The sequence below is a fragment of the Rhamphochromis longiceps genome, linkage group LG19 (assembly GCF_057381845.1).
Source record: "Rhamphochromis longiceps isolate RC_006_pf linkage group LG19, R_longiceps_female_GT1.1, whole genome shotgun sequence".
Lineage (NCBI taxonomy): Eukaryota > Metazoa > Chordata > Actinopteri > Cichliformes > Cichlidae > Rhamphochromis > Rhamphochromis longiceps.
In genome coordinates, this window is record NC_140575.1 from 19,162,803 (window position 1) to 19,176,964 (window position 14,162).

A 14,162-nucleotide genomic window follows, 5' to 3' on the forward strand; every position below is an offset into this window, starting at 1 on the left:
TCTTCTGCTTCTCATGACAGGAGGAGTTTGGTGTATGTGTGCTCTGTCCCAATCAAATAAACCCAGTAAACTAAAATAAATTACTAAAACCAAGCCAATTATGTGATATTACATTAAAATACCAGTTTATATTTCCGAGATTTAATTCAATTTCAGTGGCTTATGGTGGGATAAGGTGAACTGCTAACTCAATTTACCCCTTAGCTCACTCACAGCCCTTGGCTGCTGTTTTGGAAAAAGATGTAGCAGATGTTACATCTGGTACATCAAACTTTTACTCTGACAAGCCAAAAGGAAAAGTTTCTGAGTAAACTTATTAAAGTTTTAGTTACTCATAATGTTGTAGATTTTAAAATAGAAATATTCAGATTTACAATGCTGTGTTAGTGTTGATAAATTAGCTGGTCTCATCATTTAAGCGGGCTAATTCATGACTTGTAATTGATTTGGGACCAGTTATTAAGGATAGGAGCTGAAATATGTTTGAGTCTTAGGTGAATTCATTTATTTTATGCAGCACCGCCACCTGCTGCTCAAACTAATTAACTACCAGATAGAGAGATAGATCTTTGTCTAATATTAAACATTTATTTGATTATCTGAATAATGTAAGTGGGACAAGTATGCACAAAAAAATAATAATAAAAAATCATTTATGACTATTATAACATGTATCAGGAGCATGTCTTCATTCCTGAGTGCTGTAAAACAAGACCCAACTATACAAAGTTCGGAGATACTGGACATCAATCTAAAAGTGAGCTCGTCTGTCTATGGATCAGTGGAGGGAATGGGACTTTTTCACGAATATAAATTACGACTGAAAGAATCAAAAGGAGGCAGTAAGATAACATAAGGAGATGTAAAGTGCCAAGTGCCAACACCACAGAAGAAGAAGAACGTCCCTTGCTGAGGAGCTTGTATTTCCTAGCAACGCCCCTTGTTGCTAGGAAAAGGTGGAGGCGCGCTCGTTGTGGCGGACTGTCAGCAGTAACAACAACAACAACAACAACAACAAAAACGACAGCATGGAACCTCCAGAGGTAATTTGCACGATTGCAGCTTGTCTTCTGGTGTGATAATATTGGAACTCGTGGTTCGGGAGCCTTTAAAGTAATTCTCAAGGCGGGAAATGTGAATATAATCACAGTGTTGGCGATATTAGTAGCTAGCTGGCTAGCTAGCTAAATGCTAACCGCTTTGCTAACCAGCATTTAACGTTACCCAAGTCTCTCCAGTATAATGTTCCTTGTTCCATGTCCAGTTGCAACAAACGTAAAGAATATGCACATTAGTCAATGGTTAGTCTCTTGAGTTACACCAGGTTAAATGTAACCTGTTGCTTCTAGTTTGTCAGTCCATTTAGTCTGTTAGTTATAAATAAATCACTTTGATGACTAAATGCTGCTAATGTGCCGACTCGAAAAACCGCAGATTTGTTTATAAAATTAACTGAGATAGAGATGTTAGATTACAATAATGCTTTGTTTATATAGTTAAAAAAAAACCCCAAAAAACACAGACTTGCTATGAGGATCATTACAGTCTGTAGCTATCCACCATCATTTCTAAAAGGAAGAACTCCAAAAATTTTACGAATGAAGAAACGAGGAGAAGAGCGTGTTCTTTATCCAAAATAGAAGAGTGTCGATAATTGTATTATGTACTGAGATGATCAGCAACAATACTCAGGTAAACTGCGGTGTTTAAATGATGCTCATTTGGTAAGAAAGGACCCACCTGAAACCAAACCAAACAACGTTTTTCTCGTCTTATTTTGTCCCGTTTGGGTGAGCCCGTTGCAGACTTTGGTTTCAGTTTCTTGCTTTCCTGTGATACCAAAGGCACGTGGTCTGGTCTTGCTGGTCCTACCGTAGCTTATTTGTTAAAGGTTTCATGTGTTGTACATCTTCTGCATACTTTGGTTGTAACAAACACTTGTTTGAGTTGCTGTTGCCTTCCTATCAGCTCTGACTTCTGACTGACAACAGTGTAATACTGGTGTAATCAAACTGGAATCAGAGCTGCATGGGATGAATGTATGAACTTTCTGCTTTCCACTTTGCTCATCAAGTAACAGACGTTTTTCTCAACAGACATTGGCTTGTCTCAAGCAGAGTTATTGATTGCTCAGTTTCGTTTGATGCCCTCAAACCACCATGTAGTAATGCGGGACCTCCTGTAAATGAAATGCTGCCAGAATTAAAGTGTGATTCTTTTCACAGAGGAGGGCAGCATCTCCTGAGTTGACAGCAGATGAAGATGTGAGCCGTTCTGCTGGACAAACACACATAAGCCAACTAGGAACACAAAGACATTCTGAACTTCAGCAGCCAAGAACACCTGCTCTACAGTTAGGTATGGATATTAACACAGTAATGATTGTAGATTGCAATGCTATCAGTATATTAAACCCCTATTTCCTCTGCATGATACATTTGGTAGATTTGGTATAGACAAAGTAGAGTTTGCAGATTGTATACTACTGGAGTGTCAGCAGAGCTTTAATCTCTTCATCTTTTGCAAGTGTCTCAGCCCACTTAACTCTGACTTTGTCATCAAACAGATTTTGTTTGATGTATGATTTATTCATGACAACAGGAGGCTGCCAACACTGATGGGTCTTACCATAGTTTTATGTTAGATTGCTGCTTTTTTTATTTGTGTGTGTTCATTCTGCACTTTCTGTTAGATTTTCAGGACAGTAACATGTCTCCAGCCCTTTCCCTATTACCTGGAGTTGATCACAACCTCACTGAGTTTTCTTTATTACAACAAAGTGAGACAGAATTTGCCCCTCTAAGGTAAGAAAAAAAAGTCATCTTAATCGCTTGCTCTGTGTGCATAGTTTTCTACATATTGTGTGAATGTATAACATGTAGATGGATAATTATTATTTACGTTTTAAGGGCATACCCTGATGTTTCCATGGCTTCAGAGCGGTTTCAGTTTTTATCCCAGGATCACACCACTTGTACCTCTGAGCGTGGCTCATTATCCCAGCACCCATTGGCCCAGGCAAGCATCCTTTCTGAAGAAGGAGAAAGCAGCTGCTGCTCCCTCTCTCAGCACAGTCTATCACCAGGGGAGCAAAGTAAACGAGAGGAAAGGGTTCATCCCCCAGTGATTGTCATTGATATGAGTAGCAGAGAGAAGGACCTAGAGACCTTGATTAAACCTGGAGCAAAGCTAGAAGGAGAACCTGTTGAAGATGAGACTTTCTTTCTGAGTAAGAATATACCTGCTCAGCATCTTCTGAAGCTCCTGCAGAAAGATGTTGGGATGCTTAGCAGCAATAGCAGTGCTACTTCCTCTGCCTCTGAAACCTCTGTGAAGAGAACAGAGCCTTCTACAGAAGAGTCTAAAAGTACTGAGGTTTGTGAACTGACCACTCAGCAAACTACTGATGTAAGAGAACACCCTCCAGGTGAAGTCTCTTTTCCCCAGCAGCAGACACAACAGCAGCACAAAGTTTCAGATCCTGACCAACCACAAACAGTGTTATCTGAAGTGTCTAACATCACTGTGGGTTCCCGCAGTACTCAGCCTGATGAGAGTAGTGAAATGTTACATAGAGAGCTGCTCTCTGAAGTAGAGAAACGCAGCAGGATTGAAGCTGAATCCAAAAACAAACAGCAAAAACGTCCTACGCCACCTGGTCCATCTCTCACACCTAATCTCAAACAGATGTCTGAGGGGAAGCCAAGTGCGAGTAGAACAAATGTGGTTGGTATGCAATGGACAGGGCCATTTTCAACAGGTGTTGAACGGGTTTGCAGAGAGCAAGACCTCTGGTCCTCAGGAAACCATACAGGGTTGGATGGCTCCTACCTGGGTTTTCTTCCACAGTCTCAGTCCACTCCAGGGATTTTTAATGCCCCAACCAAATCCAGTGTTAAGGATAAATTGGGGCACCTTTCCTCCATTGAATCTAGTAAAGAGAACTCTTATCAGTCAGTCACAAAAATTTCTCAACAACCAGCTTTTCCTGTAGTTTGCACCCATAACACAAACACAGCCACTCAGTGCCAAGAGGATGCTGCCTCTGCAAAAGTCCAGTCCCTCCCAAGTCTAAACTATATGCAGAAAGTAGATGCGTGGAGGGCAAATCAGAGTTCAGGCAAGGTGTCTTTGTTTGATAGACTGTCACTGCAGGGATTTTCTAGCATCCCCTCTAAACAGAAAGGTTATGACGCAGTATCTGGCAGCCTGAATGAACTGGTTAGTCAGAAGATTAGGAGTTTACAGCAGCCTCTTGTTTCAGGTGCTGCCACACAGACCTCCTCAACAGCACCTTCTGGCTATTCTTCTCCAAGAAGAACGGAGGCAGTGGGCAGTGCTCTTGCTGATGAGGAGAACACGGGGTCTGCAGTACCACCCTCTGCCTCACCCCTAGGCAGGTCACAGTCTCACTCTTCTCTTAGCACAGTTGTGATGTCAGTTCAAAAAGATCAGCAGATCGACAGCCCTTCAGAAAGAGACAAGAGTCAAAACCAGGATGATGATGCTCATCATCATGATCAAACCAATACAATTCAAACCTCACATCTCACAAGCCTCGGTCACTTCAGTGATGTGTCACTTGATCGAGACTTGACACTTTCGAGTTCTCAAGATAGTTGCAGCGGAGTAAAGTTAGGAACTTCCATTGGGACGTCATCTGTTGTCAGCCTAGAAATTGATAACTACGTACCCTCGTGGACTTCAAAACTGTCAACACCACCTCTCCCCAAGCCTCGAGAGCTCAACATTGATGAACGAATTCCGGTAAATTTAAAAAAAAAAAAAAAAAAAACAACCTGGGAAAAATACTCTATGTTTAGACTTACACTTTATTATCTGGTCTTCTCTCTGTTTTTTTTTTTTTTTTTTTTTTTCCAGTTGTATCTTCGTAACTTGGGTATAGACCAGTCTCCATCTACAATCCTGACTCCGTTTGTGCCCAGGGGACCAATCAGAGAGCCTGAATTCTCTCCCACTGAGTTCTGCACAATTAAAGGATCTACTGGAACCCCAACTAAAAGCACTCAACCCTCCGAGGGTATCTAACCTCAACAATTACTATTACAAGTTTACTTTTATGAAAAGCTGTTGAGATTTTAAAAATTCCTCAGGCAATGAAAATATGGTCATATATCCTGTTCACACACCCATTTAAGTACCCAAATTTGAGGGGTTTTACAGTTTGAAATATGGTATTGTGTTTTCAGGTGGCAGTCCCCACAAAGAGGAGTTTTCCCAGTCCAGCATTCTGTCAGTAGACTCCAGCATATCCATACCGTTCAGCCTGGACAGTCTCTGTCCAGCGGCAACTATCCCAGAGCAGGCCAGGTGGACTTCTCCTACATCACATACAGAAGCTAGACAGAGTAAACACAAACTGGCACCTTACACCTCACCCAATGAAAACACTCGTTCTTCCATACCGCAGCCTTGCCAACAGCAGAAGGACAGCAGTTTAAGCAGCAGTGGGGGAATCAGCCAGGTAGAAGACAAATTTAACCCTGACATGCCACCAGCTGTCAAGGAGAGGCACAGAGAAAGAAGCTTGGAGTTGCTTTTACAAACGAGTCGTAGTGCAGATCAAAGTGCAGAAGATTCTTTCGTTAGCTCCAAGGCCTTGTTGGAAATCCGTAAACTGGTCTCTCATACAGAGACCATAATGTCCACTGGGTCTTCTGCGGCTTCCTCAACCTCCCCCATTAGCCCCCGTCTTCTCCCCGATCAGGACATATCCCCATTACTGAAGAAGAAAACCAGCAGACTTGAGGATTTGTCCTCGTCCTCTACAACTGGAGACCAAAGAACATGTTCCTCACTGCTTTGGACCAGATCCTCCTCTGACTCCATGCTGACCTCAGAGAAGATGAGGAAAAGCTCTTTTGGTCAGAAAGGTGTAAATCGATCGTTGCAATCTGATTATTTATCCACACAAGCTGTTTTTACTGCACCAACCAAAGTGGCATACAAAACACCACAAGATAGCAATGTTAATGGTGCAGGGATGTCACTTGTCCTCTCCAAATCAGCCTTCCGGACAGAGCCTGAGGGCTGCAGTGCTGCACCTCCTGACAAAGCCCCCACACAGCCGGTGGCCATCAAACCTCCACCAGCTGTGAGTACACAAGAGCTCACTTCTACGCCTACAGATTCAGTTGATGTCCCAGAGGAGGAGGAGGAAAACACTCCCTCTGAAGGTGCTTCACAGAGCAGGTCCTCCTCACCCATCCTCAAGGATGCTGATCAAGGAGTGATGAGTGATGGGAGCTGTGAAAGCTCACTGACAGCCAGAGTGGCCAAGTTGCTGCAGAGTGAATCTCCATCCACCATGGTCTCCAGTACACCGAGCATTTCAGACCAAGAGGAGAGCAAAGCTAGAGGTAAAACAATTAACATACACTCATGAATGAGTTTCTTACATCTAAGGTTTTAACATTTTAGATAATTTCAAAAATTCACCTGCCGCACTGACCACTAGCTGCACAACTTGACCCTTCAAATTTGTTTAGATTTGATCTAGTTTAAATTGTGATCCTATTTAAATTGTAGCTTAAGACATCAAAGACGTCTTTGTCAGATGAAAAAGCGTGTCTTAATGTTGCAGAATGGATTAAGCTGAAGCTATCAGGACAGCAGTGTGAGCCTCTGCAGCTGGACGAAGAAGATAGAAGGCGGATAGAAGAGATCAAGCGAGAACTGCTGTTAAAAAATCCCATAAAGGTAATTATTATAAGAATGACTCTTAATTACTGCACTTTACAAAGTAGGCAACCGCCGTATGTAATTTGTAGCAATGTACTTAAATATAGTGAATTATAAAATGTAAATACGTACGTTTGTATGCATTTTAAACTAAATTTGTGTAAACGTTTATTTATCATCTGCTAAACGTGTCTGGACAGCTCTCATACTCAAGGTAACTGGTGTGTTGCAGGACTGCTGTGGGCAAATGTTAATTTGTTGTAGACAAATTATAATAATAATAAAACTGTCACCAGTTATGGTTCACATGCAGGTTTGCAGTGCAAAAGTATTTGATGTGTGGTGAATGAAGAACACGTATAACACCAACAATGTCCTTTCCTGGTCTCCCTATTTGACACAGACTTGTTTTTTGCCTCTTTCAGAGCCAGTTCAGCACAGATACAGAGAGCAGTGTAGCATCCAGTGTTAAAATCTCGAGGGAGCTTGATCCATCTCAATCTGCGGAGACGTTTGCTGTTCCTAGGGATGCTATAAATGAGCCAATCCAGCTGCTGCACAGCCTGAGTAGGACCACCCGCGACTCCAGGACACTGCTACAAACTGCTCTTCAGTCAGACCTAGAAGCTCGAGTGTGTGAAATTGCTGCCAGAGAAGGAGTGACGCTTCCTACTAAAAAACCTCAGGTCTTCACATCCATCACTATCGCCACCCACAGAAGCTCCACCTCCCCCTCAAATTCCACTTCCCCACCTCCCATCAGCCCAGCCCCAGAGCCCCTCCGCCTGACCGAGCTCTCATCAGGAGCCGTCAGAACCACAACAACAGACAGGCAACTGACTGAAGAGCATGGGGTTGATTTACTACAAACAACAACCAGGGAACAATCATCAGTGCATGGACCTAGTAACAGTTTGCACAACACGAATCAAAATGTGACTCAGTCTGCACCAGCCAATCAGAAGAGGCAAGACACTGAGGGAGGCCAGTTTGAAGAGCCGCTTCCTCCCTCACAGGGTTTAGATAAAGTAGATGTGACTGTCAGATACAACAGCACACAGTCATTCAGGCCAGATAGTAAGTTATCTGCTTCTGGTATGGGTGTTAGTCATGCTTTAGATCAGGCCACAGGCTCATCTGTAGTTGAAACCTCCGCCCATACAGGTCACAGCTCACATGTCGATCTCACTCTGCCCCCCAAAGCTACAGATCCCAGCTTCACCTCTATAGTCTACTCCAGTCAGGCTGATGTAATCTCAAGGCTGCCACCTAATGAATGTCTCAGGGGGACAAATTCTTTATCAGCCGCCAGCAGTCCGGATGAAGGTGTCGGTTTGTCCAGTCCACCTGAGTGGTGCGACACCAGAGAGCCATCACGACAGCGGCTGCCTGAAAGATCCAACAGCTCTACTGTTTTTAAAACTGTTGTGCCTCAGGAGAGGATGACCACCACGTCTGCACAGCCCTTTACACCACATGAAAGATCTGAAATTTCAACAAGACCCTTTAACACCGAAACCCCAGGTAGTTTTTTTTTTCCCTTTTTTAATTGTCTGTAATTTCAGCAATACATCAGTCATAATACCAACTGATTCCAACTGCATCTCCCTCCTACTTCAGTGCCTGTCCTGCTGCCTTATAAACCTCATGGCAGTGAGGAGGTCTTCTATGTCCCTCACATAGAGGCTGATCTCTCCTCCACAGAGGCATCTGACACCACCATGGAGAGCACCCACACAGGTACATTTATCACAGATTTTTTTTTCTTTTTCAGCCTTGTTCCCATATTGCTGTGCTGAAGTGTCACAAGATGAGGATTTTAACATCTGCAGTTCAGCTCGCAGCTTGTAGTCTGTTCACACTGTTAGATCTTAAACCACAGTTTCATACCTGGTGAGTTTAGGGTGGTTTTTTTCTTTTCTTTGAACAAAATTCAATTCAATTTTATTTATATAGCGCCAAATCACAACATAAGTCGCCTCAAGGCGCTTCATAGATACAGAGAAAAACCCAACAATCATATGACCCCCTATGAGCAAGCACTTTGGCAACAGTGGGGAGGAAAAACTCCCTTTTAACAGGAAGAAACCTCCAGCAGAACCAGGCTCAGGGAGGGGCGGCCATCTGCTGCGACCGGTTGGGGTGAGAGAAGGAAGACAGGATAAAAGACACGCTGTGGAAGAGAGACAGAGGTTAATAACAGATATGATTCAATGCAGAGAGGTCTGTTAATATATATTATTAATAAAATATATTATTTATGTCTATAACGTGAATTTTTGGGGCCATTTTTGCATCTTTAATGCTTTCGTAAATCACACTGCAAGCTGTAAAACATGTTCAAAGGATTAGAAATAAGAATTCAGAGGCATGCTGGGAATTGAATTGTGAGCTCTCATTTCTCCTGTGCTTGAATGGGTAGCAGCTGGTTCTTTGTAATGTACACCAAGCAGCACATTAATTATTCATGTTCAGGGGCTGGGTGAAACAAAGGCAGGGCTGAGACCCTGAGACGACAAGCGCAGGCTGTCCCTGAACATCTTTTCAAAATATTTACCCAAAATATTTCGCTTACTTTTTTTAACTGGTTTTTTTTGTTGTTGTTTTGCTTTTACAAGAAGAATAGTCGTGTTTTGCTCTGAATGCCACTCCTCATGAGATAACAGAGAGTATTGAATTCTAACTAGGCTCAGACGACGCCGTGCCTCCTCACTTTAGCAGTGACGTCCTCGGGAACAAGGACCCAGGGTTGGACCGCGGAGTGACCATCAGACACACAGAGGGCATCTACAGCAAGAGGCTGAAAACTGCCAACTTGACCATGCAAGAAAATAGGAAGAGAGGTAACCTGAACACGACGCATGCATATTCACACTGGATACCTCCTTTATTTCTTTGGTTTGATTCTGAAACATTATGTTACTAGTATGTGGAAAAAAGGTAATCATGTGAGTTCATTAATTTTTTTGAAGTTGCTGTAAATGTTAAGTTGGACAGTTTTGTGTCTGAAAACTAGCTGGTTCTTGGTGTCCTGTTACTGTGTGTAATTTTTCTGTGTGTGTGTCTCCTGACAGATGCCTCTACAACATCGAATAAAAGCTTGCAGACTGTGAGCCAAAGACTAAAGCCTTCTTCTCAGGTTTCTGTCACTTTTATCGAGGAATCGTTACTGAGGAATCAAGAAACCTTCAAGAGAGACCAGGGGACCAGCCCAATCCAGTTCACCCAACACCATCAAAGCGAGTCTCACCCTGAGAGGTTTCAGCCGTTTATTTCTGAAATGGACTACGGTAAAGGAAACAATCACTGGGTCCAAACCTCTGAGCCTCAGACAGGAAGCGAGCAGCAGAGGGGTTCTGAGCACCCTCTGGACCAGTTGTGGCAAAAGTTCTGCGATCAGTGGACCACGGAGGAGTTGCATCCCAGCAGTGACAGAGAAGCATCACTTCTGGAGCGTTTAGAGCACCTTTCTCGCCTTATTCAAAGTGCAAGGGGATTTAATGTGTGTGATGCACAGAAGGTGACTGGTTATCATCCAGAACAGGAGAGGAGGAGAGAGGATGTGTCAAAGAGGAAGAAAGAAATAAAGCAGACTTTGGGGGAGATTAAGAGGAGTGTAGGAGGTGAAGTCAGAGAAGATGGGAGTAAATTAAGAGGACAGAGAAAAACTGAATCTCCCATTCAACTGAGCTTTCGTGTTGATGAAACCTGCCGGTCTACAGAGGATGGCAGCCATGCCTCCCTCACCTCCAGCTTCTCCCACAGCTCCTCCCCGAGCCAGTACGCCTCTCCCAGAGACAGACATGTGTTGGAGACCCTGTCTACCACGTCTGGCTCCATGTCCACTGTGGACACAGCCCGACTGATCCGAGTCTTTGGCCCCCACAAAGTACAGCACCTGAAAAGCGCCCCAAGCCTCAGTAAACTGTACAACACCATCAACAAGCAAAAAGAAGAGAGGAAGGACAGTGGAGGAAGAAACAGAAAGCCTCCTCACGCCTCTGCACTGTCAGTGACAACCAGCACTGATCAGTCGGTATGTATATCTGCGTGCTGCTGAGTAAGAGATTATTAAACCGATCTTAAGGAATGTTCACTAATCTGTAAAGCAAAAGTAAACACTAGAGATGGTTGTGTTTCAGTAGATCAGCAAGTTCTGAAATACTTTGACTAGCCCGTCTGGTACCAACAAGTTTGAATTTCAGCGAGTCATTTTGACCATCTCCACATGCCTAAAAGCACAAAGTTGTTGCCATATAATTGACTAATTAGATATTTACAATAATGAGTAGTTGAACATTACCTAACAAAGTGGCAGGTGAGTGAAAAATTATAACTTTTTATAACATTTGATGTTACTGTATTCGTCTTCAGGTTGCTGCTGACTCTGTATCGTCGACCAGCACTTACAGCGTCCCTTCACACCACGGGCCTTCCCGGAGTCTGCCGGGTAGGAAGGCCATTAAACTGGTGAACAAAAGAATCCAGGCAGGTCAGAGAAGACGCATGTCCCACTGATTCATCAGATTTAGTTAAAATTGTGATATACAAGAACATTCTGGTCCTTTTTGTAAAGGTTTATTGGCACCAGCTGCTGGTGCTGTAAAATCTTTGTGAAATCGTCTGTGCTAAGATTACATTTCTGTTAAAATTCCTTGGCATAAAATGTATTCATTTGTGTTTGTCACGCTTTTAAGGCTTTCTCCTGAAAATAAGGCAGGAGTGTTTTTTAACACGAGTGAAGCACATGTGATGGAGTTAATATACATTCAGTCCAAATTCACACAGGTGACCTGGAGATTGTTCATAACGGGACTCGACGACACACCAGAGATGTTGGAACCACGTTCCCTTCCCCGGGAGGAGCTAGAGCTTTCAAGCAGATCTCGTTGTCTTCGTCCAGCGTAGTGAGAGAAAGAGGAGGGCGGAGGAGGAGCAAGAGAACCCCACCAAAGCCTTACCCTAAAGGTTTGTAAACTAGCAACGATTTGTAGCTAGGGGTGGGTATCGTTTAGGTTTTATCGATACCGGTGTCAAACCAGCACTTTTGAAACGGTGCCGGTGCTTAAAGAATGGAGAACACAAACTTTGTCCAAAAACCTCTCATGTTTAGCTGTTTTCTACTTTTTCTTTGGTCATTTTAGCCTTTTTGGCCAGGGTGAAGAGAGTATCTGCCATCAAACAAGAAGACAGCCGCATGTAACTACGACGGTGTTTGCTAGTTCACCTTACGTGCATTAATGTAATAACGTGGTTAGCCTACTCAACGTAAAATACACACGAACAACATTAAGCTACTCACGCAGAGAAGAACGGCTGCTGCTGCCATCATCATCCATCATCATTTCTTCTACACTGGCAGGGCTAGGGACCAGGACTCTCGTCTTCGGGTTCTTGGGGGATGTTGCTAACTCCGGGTCCGATAACAGGTGCACACCCCACACCTGCACTCGGTGTGAGGTCTTGCAGCAAGTTATCAAATACGGTGCATTTTTCGGCTTTTAAAAATAACGCTATGCTTCGCCAGGTGTTTCATCAGATTCGAGGTGTTACCTCCTTTGCACAGTATCACCTTAAAGCACTTGTTGCAGGCTGCTGAGTTTGCATCTTTTGCTGTGAAGTACAGCCAGACTTTGACCGCTTCGCCTTGGACATTTTTAATCTGTAGCTCTGCTCTAAAAGAACGTATGTACCTGGGCCCGCCTACTACGCTTGCAAGGGTAAAATGATTGGCTAGAATTAAAAGTGTACGGCATCTCAGGGAAAAAAATCTCAGGAAATGTGCGCTGCTTTTCGGTCTGGTTACTACCGTTTATGTTAGAACCGGTGCCCATCCCTGTTTGTAGCTAACTGTAAATTTTCATTTTCTAAATTAAATCCCTGTTTTATTCTTGGTTAAATTTTTTCTGTGGGCTTTTTCAGCCGTTTCATGGTTCATCTCTGCTGACGGCCTGCTGTCAGAGGCAAGGAAGGAGAACCAGCCGGAGGAAGAGAGACCAAACATCGCCTGGTTTGAACCGTACAGCAGAATCAACCCATGGAGACAGCCGCTCAGACAGAGACAAGTGCATGAGGACACAAACAAACATCACTCTGAGCCTGAACTGGAGCCGGAGCCTGATCCTAAACACATGATGTCTTCTGGTCCAGCATACATGTCACTTCAGGTTAGCTTATATTCCTCTTTAGAGAATTATAGTCGTAGGAATTGTATGAAAAGATTTGAATTTCAGACGTGTAACTTACCTACTTAAAGGCTTCTATCATGGGTGTCAGCAAGATAAACTTTACCATCATAATACCAATTAAAAAGGTAACACTGTCGGTTTCCTGTTACTTTGCAGGAGGCCTTGGAGATGCATCGTCCAGAGTTTATTTCCCGGTCCATGCAGAGGGTGAATCGTCTGTTTCTGCAGGTGGAAGAGAGGAAGCTACAAGCTGCTTTAATCCAAGAGAGGGGGGATCTATTTAACCACCCAGGAGGAGCTGGGAGGCTGCCAAGGCCTGCAGGTACCAAACAGTGGAGGGGATGGATGCTGCTCAAAGAACTTTTAGTTTACTGAGCTGATAATCTGTCCACTTGTCCTTCTTATATCCAGTAAATGTTACCTGAGGGACTATAAGGTCTTTTTTGATTTAGCTTAGAGAGTTATTCAGTTAGTTTGTTTCTCTCTCTGAAGGCGCTGCTCTGCTCCAGAGGGCCGTTCCCAGGAAGGAGATGATCCAGAGGTCCAAACAGTAAGCTGCTGTTATGATTCATTTTATGTGACGACATCAGAACCATAACTGTACCTCACACAGTATCAGTGTCAGTCTATCTTCTACTGAACACTGTCTCTCCGTCAGGATATACGAGAATCTGCCAGAGGTGCAGAGGAGGAGAGAGGAGGAACGAAGGAAAGCAGAGTATCACACTTACCGACTGAATGCACAACTTTTCAACAAGGTACAAACACCTTTTGTCATTCATGTGTCCGTGCTTCGAGCACTCCAATTACATGTTCCTATAAATAAGCCTCACGCGCTCAAATTAGAAGAAAGTTGTGTGTTAAAGCAGTTTGTATGATTGAAACCACAGATGTCTTTAAGACTGCTTGCTGTGTCAAACTGTAACGTTGTGTGAATCGAATCAATGACTGTGTTTTGTGTCTCTTTTAGAGAATCACAAACAGACTCCTGGGCAGAAGATCAGCGTGGCAATAATCAGAACAAGAGACTGGATATTGAAATCAACGACGTGAAACTATTTTTTTACACTTTTAATGTACATATTTTTAATTTAAAGATTATGTTGAAATTAGAATTACATTTAAATGGAAACATCTCTGATGTTTTTGTTTGTTTGTTTTTAAGGTCAAATTCGCAACTAGAAAATGTTTTTATGTTAAAATAAACAAAATTTGAACAAATTTACATGTTTTAGATGTAAATTATTGTTTTTGCTTAACCCACAGTAGATT

General features: G+C 43.1%; 1 protein-coding gene across 1 annotated transcript; it reads left to right on the forward strand.

Annotated features, from left to right (window-relative positions):
* Nucleotides 1-933: 933 nt before the first annotated feature.
* alms1 (ALMS1 centrosome and basal body associated protein) lies at nt 934-14,114 on the forward strand. The gene is made up of 18 exons (XM_085392381.1): nt 934-1,043; nt 2,226-2,358; nt 2,693-2,804; nt 2,910-4,767; nt 4,882-5,041; nt 5,211-6,380; nt 6,605-6,720; nt 7,128-8,226; nt 8,323-8,442; nt 9,390-9,545; nt 9,777-10,738; nt 11,077-11,194; nt 11,491-11,670; nt 12,625-12,869; nt 13,047-13,212; nt 13,383-13,440; nt 13,549-13,648; nt 13,861-14,114. The coding sequence occupies exons 1-18, from the start codon at nt 1,029-1,031 to the stop codon at nt 13,903-13,905; spliced, it is 6,813 nt and encodes a 2,270-aa protein (XP_085248507.1). The 5' UTR covers nt 934-1,028; the 3' UTR covers nt 13,906-14,114.
* The last annotated feature ends 48 nt before the right edge of the window (nt 14,115-14,162 follow it).